The sequence below is a fragment of the Calliopsis andreniformis genome, chromosome 10, assembly GCF_051401765.1.
Source record: "Calliopsis andreniformis isolate RMS-2024a chromosome 10, iyCalAndr_principal, whole genome shotgun sequence".
NCBI classification, from domain to species: Eukaryota; Metazoa; Arthropoda; class Insecta; order Hymenoptera; family Andrenidae; genus Calliopsis; species Calliopsis andreniformis.
The window spans coordinates 16,978,402-16,993,206 of record NC_135071.1 but is presented as its reverse complement, the minus strand read 5'-3'; the positions used below and the strand labels follow the sequence as shown (position 1 = coordinate 16,993,206).

At 44.5% G+C, this 14,805-nt stretch overlaps 1 protein-coding gene across 9 annotated transcripts in view; it reads left to right on the top strand.

The window, feature by feature from the left end:
• Positions 1-14,805, top strand: part of Nfi (Nuclear factor I) — a 75,283-nt gene that overhangs the window by 13,888 nt on the left and 46,590 nt on the right. For all 9 annotated transcript variants that reach the window (XR_013002865.1, XM_076387777.1, XM_076387776.1 and 6 more), the window contains one exon: positions 10-165. Coding sequence is in view for 8 of the 9 variants with exons in the window: in XM_076387777.1 (XP_076243892.1) it covers positions 10-165 (156 nt within the window). In the remaining variant the exon portion in view is untranslated. The remainder of the gene's footprint in view (positions 1-9; positions 166-14,805) is intronic.

Here is a 14,805-nt window from a genome sequence, read left to right as displayed (position 1 = left end):
TGTCCGCAGGATGAGTTCCATCCATTCATTGAGGCCCTCCTACCATTCGTGAAGTCTTTCTCGTACACGTGGTTCAACCTTCAAGCCGCCAAGAGGCGTTACTACAAGAAGCACGAGAAGCGGATGAGTCTCGAAGAGGAACGTCAGTGCAAGGAGGAGCTCCAAGTGAGTTATTCTTAATTATTATAATTTATTTTTAACATGTTGATTTGTGTAGTTTCTGGAGGAAGGATAGGCATAGTTTTAATATTAATGTTTCTTATGTGTATAACACTAGTATACTATAGTACAGTACAGTAGTATACTTGTGTAAGCTATAAAGATAGTAAAGGATTTTTTACATAATTTTTGTACTATTCTCTACAGAAAGGAGATATAGTATTTGGATTGTAATGATTCAGGATAGGTTGAAATTAATTTAGAAGTATAGATATCAACAGTAGGGGGGAACACATTACTGTTACGTCACGTGAACTCACGTAACAGATTATAGAAAATCCATGGCATGAGTGGAGACTTTTTCATTGCGTCACATCTATTTTGCTACAATATGAAACAGATTTGATATATTACGTGACATGAACGCACTATGACTCGACGTTTTTCCCTTATTCCAGATCTATTTTGCCATAATAAGAAAGAAATTTGCTATAATATGTATCATGATTTCACGTGACGTGATAGTAGTATTCCCACCCTAACTGTTTCGAATTTCTCTCAAAATAATAAAACTCGTTGAAAAAATAAAACTCGCGATTGGACTAACAAAAAAAACGCGAGGATGGTACCAGGGTTAAGTTTGAGTTTCGGTACAATTAAGGGATCGTGATACCCGCGAGGCAATAATTAGAATGGCACGATTAGAAAAAGGTAGGAATGCCTGAATTCGAATCGAATTCGCGTGACAGGGTTCGGTTTCTCAAACGTAGGCGTTCCAGGGCAGGTATAGAAGTTGCCCGATAAAAGTTCGCGGCAGGGCGTGAAATAAATGTCAGACGATGTGCACGAAAGTCGAACCGCGAGGCTCGCTCACTAATTTCATGGTTAAGAATAAAAATAATGAGGTTTGAGACTATTTCGGGAGCAAAGCGTCCCCGGTGACGCGCGCTATCGCTCACAGCCTCAAAGCCAGCGGTTCTCGATCGTCCTATAACGATCGCCATTAGGCCACTTTTATTAATAGAACAATCCGTGCGAAACGGAGGATATTAATGAAGCTACGCGGAGCTTGAAAAATCGACGACCGAGCGCAGGCTTAATTTTGGGACCCTTGGAATTTCTTGCGAAATCCCCCACCGAATCTTTAATGAAATTAGTTATTGACCCTTTACGTTCTGAAGATACTGCAAACTGTCAGTCGGATTAAAATATTACTCGTGAACCAAGTATGCTTAGAATTTTGACGGTGTTTATAAATCTTAAGTCCTTGTGGTTCTCTGAGGTATTGTGAAATGATGCCAACACTTACAATCAGAGAGTGCATATTTATTGTTAGTCTTGGGATGAGGAAGTTCTGTGAAACGTTTATGAAGATATTATTATTGGGTTTATGGAGGACATAAAGGGTGAAATTGGACTTTTTGGGTACTTGGAATTCTTCAGGGTGGTTGCAAACATGAAACTCTGTACAGAGAATTTACAATTTATTTTCATTTAATATTTTCATTTTTATTCGAACTTCAGTGTACTAATTTAGACAATATTAATTCACTAGTTTAAAAATAGTTCACAAGGCAAAAGTATAAAATTCAAGCATTAAAATAAATTACTAACAAAATTCAGAAACGTAAAAAAATTACACCAAATACATGAAAAAGTCCGAGACGAAAAAAGTGTCAAAATAAATCTTGCTTCTTTATGAACCACAAACAACTAATTAAAAATAATAATAATTAGAGCAGAAACATTTAGTTTCTCTTCGAATAAACCGGAAGCCGAAGCGTTCTCCAATATCCCTCGCTGTAAAACGTAACGAAGAGTCGCGAATCGGGGGTACAGAAGAATCTTAAGTTTCTCGGTGGTTTGGATAAGAAAGCTTGTTCTCCTAATAAAGTGTCGTTGGTAAAAGGAAACGGGTCTCTTCGAGGGCCAGCCGGAAGTCGCTGGGAGCTGGGAAAACAGTCGGTCGAGTGTAATCGAAACTTCAGGCCGCGAGTAACTTTTCTCGAAAGCTGGGGGAGACTTATGCTCGCGATTAAAGTTGCCGCAAAAACTTTCCTCAGTGTCCTCGAATGTCTCCGCTTCCGGTCCCACCATTGGACGTTGATCACCGCTAGCCTTCATTAAATAAAATATTTATACTTCACCTGGTGCTGGGGATCAATTTACGAGCTTTGAAATTCAAGTTACTAATTATGTGGTATTAAGAGAATATTTTGTTCAAGAATATCTCAATTACTTGAATTTATTATTATTATTATTCTCCATAAAAATTTAAATTTCAAGTATTATTAAACATTCTTATATAATTCATTTCATTCAAGGCAGAATTTATTCGAAATTTTAGTCGAGTACTCAACTCTGTCTATAATACTACACCACATAATTAAGAATAAAGAAAATGAAGATTTCCAATGAAGACTATTGAGAGAAGTGTCAGAAAATTGCATTACAATTAATGTCTCATTAGCTTCCAAAACATGTCATTGATGGAATCTTGACAGAACTTCGTTTTAAAATTAAGGGACCATTGTCGCGAGATGCAATCGCGCAAGCACATTTCTCTTTGACCCATTCACCCCTCGCGAGCAGTCGGTGGAAAAGAATAGGAGTCGACGAACCTCTCGATATCCAACTAAGTTGGCGTCGGCTCGGTTCGACCAGTCATTGACATTCGAATTTTCGGCTGGACCGCAATCTTTTTCCTTCCCTTTCTTTTTTTCTTTCCCATCGCCACCCCACCTGCCGCCCCCTCGCCCCTCTCCAGCCCCTCTTTAGCCTCGTCCGCAGGAAACATCCAGCAGGGGGTGGTTTCTCTTCTCTCCACCGCAATTCGTATTCTCCCTCGCGACGGCGTTCGATCAATATTTTAATTTCGCGATGCTGCGGTATTTAGCGGACGAAAGAACGGACGGACAGACGGACGCGGATGGGAACCGATGCGCTCGTGAAAGGACTCCTTCCAGGATCGATATATCGTGGAGTTTAGAGAAAATCGTCGGCCACTGGATACCCTTTTTTTTTTTATCTCCTCGCTAGACCACCCCCTCTGCTACCCTCTTCGACCAGTGCACGATGAAAGGGGTTGCAAATCGAGGGAAAACGTTGCCTTGGATCTCTTCGCTTCTTGGCTCTGTCTTTGCCCTTGTTACCTTATTTTACTAATTTTTTTCGGAGGAGATTGGCGCAGAGGTTTGTTTCTGAAGAAAAGATAGATTTAAGGATCTATTTTTAAGTAAGGTAAATGTCCCAGTAGCTGACCATGTATCAGTATCTGCACAGCACACTGATTTTATTTAATTGTCAGCTTAAATTCTAATAAAAGTCTCTTATCAGTCCTACTAATAAAAAATAAAGATATATCGTAGAAAGTATATTCAGTTACTGGGACATAATTCCAGTGTTGAGGTATTGTATTCTTCAGTACCCCACTGACTGGGACATTCGACATCTTAAGTTTTGAAAATATTTCCCTATCAGGTTAATAATATAATGTATCTAGGATATTTAGGTAAACTTCCCTCCAACCCTCTTCGCCCAAGAATTTCCCTCGGAATCCATCATAGGCGTCCGTACGAGGCAAAAGTCGTTTCCGGTAATGGAACTTTTTAAAAACGAAAGTATACCCGGGGCAGCGCGGGGTCACGTTGAATTTTACATGAAGTGCATTTAATCTGCGTCGCACGAAGCCTTGCAGGCTCGGCAGAGCCCTCCGCCATTTATAGACGGGCTTTATGAAATTGCGAGCGCGGACGGAAAGGCTGCTGGCCATCATCGGCGAACCCATTTACAAACTTAATCGAAACTACTATTTTTCCTTTGCAAAAGTCCCGCGGACAACACTGTTCAGCGATCGCTATACTTTTACCAAAATTACGTAATTCTGGTTCAGTGTTATTCATCTTTGCTGGTGCAGGTGTAATTTCATGTTACATAGTATCTATATTTCTGTTCAAAAATTAATAATTTAACATGGAATTTCCTACATACAAATAACTATCTAGAGAAACTTCTAAAGTGATTCTATCACATTCTACACACCTTATGAAAACCAAAGTGTCAAATCCCAATTTTCACCGAAAACACTTTGATCTCCAATCGAGGATAAATGGACCTTTAAGCCCCATTTATACTATCGACGAGACAACTATGAGCTGAGCCGATCGCTTACACCGACGAAGTACACATCGATAGTGTTTCATCGTTTATAATTGTCTATTTATGACTTTTTTCTAGTATATATGACATTTGCTCAGCTCTTGCTCGGTTCGTCGATTGCATAAACAGACCTTGAATAGATCTTAAATGGATCTTAAATGTCCCTCAAATGGACCTCGAAGAGTGACAATAAAAATCGACCGAGTGTCGCGAGCTCCTGCATGATAAAATTAGTCCCGAAATAGTATCCTCTCGCGCGAGCTCGAGGAATGGCTTTTCGAGGCAGTTCGATCGGGAAATATCGTTGTGTGGGTGGTGTCGAATTTTCGGCGGGTCGAACCGTCGTTTTTCCACGCAAACGAATCGATCCTTCGTGGCGTGTCGTGGCACGAGGTGCGTCGACCCGAACCCGAACGTTTCGCGAGCCCCGTTTGTCCACTTTCTCGTCGCTCGACACGCCGTCCACGTACGTCGCGGATGCTTTCCAGAAAGAGCCAGAAAAACGATACACTTTATGCCGCGTTTACACAGGACACGGCGGGGAACGGGGTCGGCGGGAGGGGAAAAAAGAACGAAAACAGGCTCGTTGACATGCGACGCTCGTCCTCGGAAAATTGGAATGGACGTTTCGCGAAACGGCCGTCGACAGGCCTTCTTTCTAATCGCGATCCTCGAAAGCTGGTGAACGAGATCGTTTGAATAGGGACGTTCAACTCGGACCCTGAACTCTGCGCCACGATGGCCTGGAAAAGGGTATTTCACGAGTGTTTTCCCCCATTTTTTTTGGAAAAATTAAGCAATGTCTTCTTTAAGCTGGGTCTATACCAGGGAACAATTTGTGGACATTGAACATTGCAAATTATGTCTGTACACAGTTCACAAATTTTCTATCCGTGAACACCAAAAACAGTCGATTTGTAGGAAATTTAATTTCCATACTGTTTGTGAATAGTTCACGAATTCTGGTGCATTTGTATCTTCGTAGGATGGAGTATCTGGAGTAATTTATTAATTTAGAGAAGCATTATTATTCTACTCAGAAAATATAAAAGTATGAGAATATGAGGGGGAACTTTATTTTCTATTTTAGCGTTTTCATTTCATCTAAATTTAATTCTGAATTGCTTGAACGATGAAACATCGAAACTGTGGGCTTCTAGTGGCCGTAATAAATAGAAAGAAGGCAGTTCGTAGTCTGAGGACAGCCAGGTGATTTGTAACTCAGAGTCTGTCATATAAATTGAAGCAGGTGATTCGTAGTCTATCGCTGACCCTGCGAGGATTGCAATTTGTAATCTGAAACTTATTAGGTAGAAGAGACTATGAGAGGCTTGCTAGGTCTTTGGTTCAGGAAACAGGGATTTATTATGCAGAGCTTGTTTCTAGTTGAGAACCTTTCATGTTGAGAAGAAAGTGGTAGGATAGAAACTATTGACCAAGTTCACAGTAGAACTAGTTTATAGGTTAATATAAAGAAAGGACAATCCCCAGCCAGAAAGTGCGAACTAGGAAGCACTTCGTAGTCCAAAGATTCATAGAATTGGAAAGCAGACACTTTGCAGTCTGAAGCCTTTTGTATGGCGAGGGAAAGGTGATTCGTAGTCCAAAGTCAGTCGAGGAATCAGGAAAAAAATCTGATTGGCAGACGTGTGTCTGTCGCGTAAAATCAAAAAGGCAGTTTGTAGTCTGGAGTGACCTATAAGTAGGAAAAAGGCGATTTGCACTCGCTAAGATGAATGGCATCGAGACACCTACTCAGTTCGAAAGGGGATATCTTGTCTCTAAACTGTTTTCTACTGTTCCGATTCTGGAAAGTCTATTTCTAACTCGGTAGACTCCGAAGTTGGTTATCTGTTCCCTGAAATCTCTTTCTTCATATTTATCTCGCGATCTAGCAAGATTTACTGCAAGGAACGTGGTATCACAGCGCCTAGAAACTACTTTGAAGTGGGGCATCTAGGTAACTTTGGGGAAAAAGGGAAATAGGGAAATTCGATAAAAGTTTTCTCGGCCCTTTAATTAAGGTGGCGATTAGTGCTCATTTATGAAAGCATACATCAAGGTAGCTCACGTGATAGAAGAAAGTTCCATAGTTTCATAGAACCTTAAACTTTTCAGGGATCATTGGATTGAAGTTAAAATAAAATAATTTATTTCATCCACATTTATATGATTTTGTGACAACAAAACACTGGAATATATAATTCAATATTTAAAATTGCCATAATATTCCTGAAAAGTTTAACATCCCCAGGGATTGCAACACGATATCCAAAACTCCCCTTCACCCCTAAAAATCTTCAAGACTCTCCACCTAAACTCAAAAAATCCCCCCACCCCATTCTCCAAAAATCACCCCAATCTCTACTACCCAGCAAATTACCGCTCACCCTCGAACCCCTAATCGAAGCCCTCTCACTCCACGTGTTTACGTTTCGAATCGCCCAATAATCGCTCCCCTCAGAGACGCGATTACCCCCCTCCTCTAAGGGTCTCGTTCCGCGGAAAAGTGCCCTCGAAAAAGCCCTCCGCTGTCCACCCTCTCCCACGGGGCGGCCGCCAGTCCGCGCGGGGAAAGAAAGCGAAAAACGTGGAACACGTTGCTCGGCAGCGAAACAGTTAAAAAAAAAAAGACTAGCATCCAGCCAGGAGGAACAGAACGAGGAGAACGGAGCAGAGGAAGACAGTGGCAGCGGAAGGGAGGCAGAAATTGCCAGAGTGACGCTGTACTAGTCGACCGAGGGGTTGGCGAGGGAAAGACAGAGAGTGTGTGTGTCTGAGAGAGAGAAAGAGAGAGAGAAAGGGAGCAAGAAAAATTCTTCCTGGGGTGGGGAGGGTCCGAGTCGGTCGTTTTCTCTTAATTTCGAGACAGGCCGCAGGACGATATCGACTACTTCAATTCCGTTGCACGAACGAGGGGCGGGGGTGAGGGTGGTCGAGCCGAAAGGGGTGAGCGAGAGACTCGACGGCGAGAGAGGACTCAGCAGCGGTGGAAGAAGGCACGGAGCGCGAGGGAGGAAGAGGGTGAAACGAGAGGAGACAAAACCAGACGCACACCGAATTCGAGAAACAGAGACAGCGATTGGGGCTGCGAGGGGACGCGAGGACAACTGGGGGGGAGGGAGGAGGAGGAGGAGGAGGTTTTCGAACGTGGTAGAAGACGGAGGATTCGTCGGTGGAACCGAGACGGAGGGACATTGTAGGACGCGGAGAACGTGTAGAAGCGCTATCACGCGAGAAGAGGGCGGCAGACGCAGGGGACGAAGGGGATGGTGCAAAGTGCGCGCGGGGTGTGCAGAGAGTGCAGCCACCAACACCCCCTCACCGAAGTATCCGAGTACACGGGTACACGGTGAGCGCTTTTCGGGCACGATGGAAGGGTCGGGGGATCGGGGCATGGCCGGTCGGCGGACAGCGGGTCGAAGAGGAGGGGAAGGGTGGCAGGGGGGGGCAGCGGGGTGGCAGAGAGAGCGTAGACATGTAGCGCATACGCCGTCGCGACGGAGGCTGCGGCTACGCGGCGCCTACCAACCACCATCTATAATCTCTATGCGGATATCGATTTTCCACCCTGTATTTCCTAAATTTATGCAAACTAGCAGCCCCGTCCTCCGAATCCCCCTCCCCGCCGCTCTGCCCTTCGGCCCGACCACCACAGAGCCCTCTCCCTCCCCCCCCCTCTGTTCCACCCTCGTGTTCTGTCCTACACCCGCCCATCCACCTATAAACCCTCCCCCTTTGTTCCTGTGTCGCTGCTGTTCTCTTTCTCTCTCTCTCTCTCTCGCTCTCTCTGCCTACCTCTGGCACCCTTGTCGTCTCTCTTTCTGTCGACCCTTCTCTACCTCTACCTCCTCCCCCTCCTCCTCCCCTCCCCCCTCCCCCGGTTTCACGATACCCATCCCCTCGCGTCGGTTAGTTGCAGTGTTGTTCGGTATGTGTGTCGGCCCCATTCATCTAACGAGCTCAAGCGGGCTATCGCATCACGATGCACCTCGCACCTCCTCGTCACGAGGAGGTGGTGTATTCCAGTTTACGCTCGGGTCGAACAGAGGGAGGGTGTGGGAAGGCGGAGAGCGGGTGGTCGAGCACGCCGCGCGTACAGGGGCCGCGTTGTTAATGTTGGATTATGTTTCGGCTTTCGGGGTTATTAATTATCGATACACCGCGTATAGGATTACGCGGTTCCTCGAACAGGGGTGGACCTGGTTTTTAGGTGGCACACGGACGGGGAGGGGTTAACGAGACCCATTTGTTGGGGGCTGCGAGGGAAGGCGCTGGATGAATGGGATAAATGGGTGAATGGTACAGTATTGCGGGGATCTGTGTGCACGCAGCGATTGTTTGAGCCTTTTTGTGTGCGCGGAGATTTAAGTGATTTTATTTGGGGGGTTGGTGGGGGTTCGAGTTGGTGACGGAGGAAGATGAAGGAGTTTCGGGTGTCCGTGTGGGACAGGCTGTTTCTACTTAAAAGTAATTTTATGAGTGTCTCGTTCAGTAAGTTATCTTTCACGCGTTTGATGTTATCGGGACATATGTGTGATGCACTGATTTTTATTTGTATTTTATATTTGTTTAATGAATCTGTTTTTTATATTTTTGTAAGTGGAAATTTGTGGCTTTCTTGAATAGAAATACATGTCAAGTATTTTCTTCGATAAAATGGGCTGTGTTTAGATTAATTTGCATATCAGTGTAAGATACTATATAAGACGCTCTGCATAACTTGTACGTGAAGAGTAGTGTAGGGGTGGATTCAGGACACGAAAATAACAAACGAAGTTCTTATAAACGTATGTCGGATATGACCTTCTTTCCGAGTTCTGCCTGTTCTGTGTTGCAAGAATGTTTTCTGTGTACAGATACAGTACAGTTGACTGACTTCCTTGAAGATTCGAACTGGCCTCCAATGGTCCAATAGACACAATACTTAGCACTTCGAAACTCCACACTCATTTCTCTCTTTTCCCATATAAATACCAGAAATGAGACTCTTTTAAATTCTCACATGGTCGACTTTTTATAATATTCTACAACTCAATGATCTAAGAATCAGGGGGATCCTTTATCCTGGATGCTGTCATCGACGATTTTCGACAGCATCTCTTAATTCAGTACTCTCTAAAAATTAGCATCCTAAAAATCTCACAATCTCCCCAGTTAAATACTACAAAAATCTTCACTTTCTTGGACACCATAACAGTGGATTTTTCATAATATCAGGGTGTCTGAGGGAGGTCTCAGGGAGTCTCAGGGGGTCTCAGGGGATCTCAAGGGATCTGACAGAGGGCTCAGGGGGTCTCAGTGTGTCTCAAGGGATCTGACAGAGGTCTCAGGGGGTCTCAGGGGGTCTCAGTGGGTCTCAGTGGGTCTCAGTGGGTCTCAGTGGGTCTCAGTGGGTCTCAGTGGGCCTCAGTGGGCCTCAGTGGGCCTCAGTAGGTCTCAGTAGGTCTCAGTAGGTCTCAGTAGGTCTCAAGGAGATCTCAGGTAGATCTCAGAGGTTCTCAAGGGTTCTGAGGGGAGGGTATCAGGGAGTCTCAGGATTTCTCAAGAGATCTCTCAAAGGAAGTCTCACGGAGATCGAGGATGGGTCTCAAAGGGTGTCTCAGTGTCTAAAATAGTATCTCAAGAGGAGTCTCAGGGTCTTAAGTAGGATCTCAAGGGGGGTCACATAGGATTGAGGGTGATCTGAAGGAGTCGAGGGGGGTCCATAGGACGAAAGTGCCAGGAGGTGTACCGGAAGTCGCGATACGCGCGCAGATTCCCGGCCATAAAGCCAGGAGGAAGAGGAAGCATCGAGGACGCTTGGTGGGGGGCGCGTGGGCGATGGCCCGAAGCGAGAGAGAGCTGAGGCCGTTCCGAAAATTTTATTGCCATTGTTTCCGGCGTTTCCGCGGAGGCACGCTCGTTTCTTCGAGCGTGTTGGATATTCACGCCGTCCCGTAACACGCGGGGGCGGTGTCGGAGGGTGGGAGAGCCCACGCGAAAGGGTTCTCGCCGAGACATATGCGATATGCCTCTCCTTGGCAATAAAACGCCGAATGGATGTCGAGGGGAAGATGGGCGGCGGGGGGAGGGAACGCGGAAGCAGATTATTTCGCGTCTGAACGATACCGCCGACGTCTCGTGGGTCTCTGCCTCTTGGAGGGAGGGACTCGTCTTTCCAGAATCGTTTATTTTCGGAGCCTCTCACTTCCTGGCCCAGAGAGGGGGAGGGGCGAAGTGAATAGTGCTTTGCAAGCGATCGAGCTAGGTTTCGCCGAGTCAAGGGAAGATTCAGTGGTTCTTACTTTCTGGAGATCCTCTGGGGTAGCTACCCCTTTCTTCTCAGGCCTCTGATTCTGATTGGTCATTTGAAGACGGGGTGCTGGAGACAGAAAATGTGTAGGCTTCTGATGAATATGAAATTTTTTTTAGACTTCTTTTAAGTTGTGCTGCATTGTGTGTCGGAGGACGTAGAACTCTGCAAGTCTGCAGTGTTGCGCTTTCTTTTGTTAAATAATAATAGCGTCGGGGTGGCGAGACGTCGTTACTTTAGAAGCGAGCTTTATACGTGACTTGTCTCACTCTGTCGAGAGGTGGATCGACTGTTTCCACTGCTCGTTTCATTTAACTCTCGACTGGCGTGATATCGGTATTATAATTCAATTGCAAATATTCTTTTTTCTTTTTTTATTTAGTTAACTGCGTTAAGATTTTGCAAACTGAACCATTCATACACGCTACACTCCTCATCCCAAATATTAAAAAAAGGGATTACTACAAATGCTGCAATTCGATCGCACAAACCCCCGATTTATCTCCTAATAATTCAATTTAATCATCTAATAATTCTGTCTAGTCGCGAAATAATTCTCTAGTGGTTCATAATTCTCTCCTTTCGCAATTGTTCCTCTGGCCGTCTTTCACCAGAGGCCGAGCGAATTCTGAGACAGTGCTCGATTGGCCGAGGCTTGGAGTGCGCGAGCAACCAATTCGATTTGTCAGATTGATTGTTGGGTACACGAGGAAAGGCCGGATTAAGGGCTGGCGGCGAGGGTGGCGAAGAACTGCGAAATTCATCGCGGCTCGATAAGTCGATTGGATTCGTTAGGTCCCCCACTTTGGCCCAATTCTGGCGGTTTAACTTTTAAACGGGGGTTTAATCGATATCTCAGTGCTACCGCGTTGTTTCTAGAGGAACAAGTAGACGTCTTTCTGGCCGAGGCGTTTTCGATCCTCGTACGACACCTTCACGCTGCTTCAGTGATATTATTAGTTCTCGTTTCGAAAATGAAGGTGTTCATATTTTCATATGCATACAGGTCGTTTCACGACAAGAGGAATTGTATTGTTTAACACAGCGTTTTGTTAAATAAATAGCTTTGTCGTTTGTTTTCTTTTTACTGTAAAAACAAATTCTATTCTCGTTGCTCCCAAACACTAGCTCCAGTGCCAAGTTCTTCGACTATAAATATTATTGCAGTTGCAGTTTTCATGCAATATTTATTATATAGCGCTGGTATTAATCTCTAATTCACGTTTGACAGGCGGTTTCCTATATGCTTGAGCGGATCACTGCCAGAATGCATTATTTATTGTCAGTGTTTCCCTCGTCGGGTATAGCAAATTATATGTTCAGGCGTTTTTAAAGTGCAGTATGTTCAGGGAAGACAAGGACGATATGATCGACCAAGATGTATGAACATTCAGTAGACGTGTCAAAAATCTTCAACATAAATTTTGTGGTGCATGACAAACAAAGACTCACTCAATTCTAAAATGGTCCACGTAGGAAAACTACCACAAAAAATTATCAATTTTTTTCTAAAATATACTTCATAGTTTCATAATCGAATAATTTTACAAATATAAATTGTGTATCTCTTCAGAAAAGTTTCACATTTTTAACTAACAACAGTTTTCTTAAGGGGGTGTGATGAAAGCCACCCTATAGAAACTCTTTGACCCAGAGATATAAGTTAAGGCTTCCAAAAAATGCTAAATCACTCATCCCCAACTGCGATAAATTGGTTCCCTGAATCGGTTAAATATTCCCAAGAACTTTTCGCGTGCCATTAAAGTGAAACATCACGGAGGGCCATTCTTCTCTAATACCAGAAACATTATTCGCCGTTTGATTAAGCAGCGAGCTCTGGATCGCCGTTTCTCGTCCCCATTGTCGCGGAATAACGGGGAAAAGAATCGAGGAAATATCGTCTTGAAACGATCGTTCCCCGCTGAATAAATCTGTCCACGGAATTCCATGCGACGGCGAAAGAAAGAGTCGACCCGCGAAAATAAAGGGGTTCGAGGGGCGCGCGGATTGAAGCAACCCCCCAAGGAGACGCCCGACTGCCTCGCAGACACGAATGAATTATGCTCGCCCATCCCCTCGCGACTATGATCTCGCAACGCTCGGCACTCAGATTAGAAAACTCGCGGCCTCTCTTATCCTCGCGCGTATCTGATCCTGGAATCGTCCTGCCCTCGCGGATTCTCCTCGATCCGTCAAGGGAGGGAGCCTTTTTCTGGCAATTTCGTTGAGGAGATTATTTTTTTGTTTCTTTTTGAGAAATGGGTCGCTTGGCGACGTTTTCATATATTTATGTGGCGCCGTTTTGGGCGATATTCAGGCTTTAGTTATCGAGGAGGGGTGACGAGAACTAGTTGTGCTATTATTGGTGATGCTGGTAGTAGGTGTTGGTACTGCAGAAGTGATTTGTATAGGTATGATTTCTACTTTGGTCGAATTTTGAAATATTTCAATTTATAGAGTTTCAAATAGATTGTCGAATATTCAAATAATCTAAGTCTTAAGTATCTGAATTCTTAACTTGAGAGTTTAGAAATATGGGAATTCTTAGGCTGTTGGAATTCCTCAGACTATTTTAATTCTTCAAACTATTGGAATTCTCGTACTATTGGATTTCTCAGACTATTGGATACTCAAATACTCAAGTCTCAAATTTTCAATTATTCGATTCTCACAGTCCATTCACGCCCCACATATTCAATCCCAATTCTCGTTTCCTATCTCCATACACCAAAGAATAGAAATCAGAATCTCTCATCACATCACCCTACTATTTCTACCACCACTCAATGTTCAAAACTTCTTCAAACGAGTGCAGTACAACCCCCCAAACCTTCACCCAAAGAGTCTCAGCAATTTACAAGCCATAGTACTCCGATCCCCAGACGAAATCACCCAGCAATCGCGCGTCGTAACTCGAAATGGCCAAGAAGGTTGTCTAACGCGAAACCCGCGGCGATTTCGCGTGGAAGACTTGGTCTCGGTCGCGAAGACGCGGCTCAAAGGGCCGCGGAATGAAGCGCCCCGAGGGGGGTCGAGGGAGCGAGGGTAACGCACGGGAGGAGGTTGGGTGGCGGAGGTTAAACGGGGTGGCTGGTGATACTCGAGCGTGGGAGGGGTCGCGATATTTACAACGCTCTATGCAGAGGCCGGAATTGCCTATAAAGAAATCGCGGAGTCGCTTTGTTCGCGTCATAACGTAGTAACGTAAGGGGCCAGCGGCTATACAGTCGGGAAGCATGCCAAATTAATAAATATATTCGAGTCTATCCCAGCGCTCGAGCCTCTCCTTCCCTTCGCCATCGTCGTCCACCGATGGTGCCCAACCCCCTTGGAACCGGAACCCACCACCTATGGGCTTCCCATAAATTTTCGATCGACGCGAACCAACCCCTGCCCTCGCTGCACACCGCGGCCCGCGCTCCACCTTTTTCGCCATCGCGTACATGTGCATACGAACGGGGCTCGCCGACGGTTCAAAGGAGAAATCTGCTACGGAGGAGCGAGGACGCGCTGCCTGGATTTATGGGAGAGCTTCCGAAGCTTCTTCCCCTGGCTAATTTATGTAACCTGCTCGCAGACTCGGTTTTGCCGAATTTCGCTGCTTCTTTTCGGCATGCTTGAAGGCTACTTCGGGGATGATCTATGGCTCGGTGTCCTTACTGCACTTTAGCCTTAATTTATATTCAATCCTCGAAGTTCTTTCGAAATTTTGTAATGTGAAAGTTGGATATTTTGGGGTTTTACGATATTCAGATATTTCAGTAGGTATTTGTGATAGGTATTCAAGGTTTCAATTATTTCGATTTTTAGATACCTACTCGAGTTCATGAGAATCCCACGACTACACATTTTTGAATAATTCAATCTGTAGTTAATTATTTCAGTTTTCAGAAATTCAGTCTAAAATATTTCAAATTTTCAGTCAGTCTTAATATTTAAATATTACAATTTTCAAATATTTTTATATTTACAGATTTTAAAAAACACGTAGAGATAGTGTTTCATCATTTCTAATCGTGTATTTGTGATTTTTCACTAGTATACATAATATTTGCTCGGCGGTTGCATAAATCGACCTCAAATAATACACAACAAAACATATCAATTTTCACCCCAGCGGCAACTGAAATTAGAAAGCTGATCTCGTGGAAGGATAATAATGGTCCACCCTATATATCAATTACTCGAGCAAT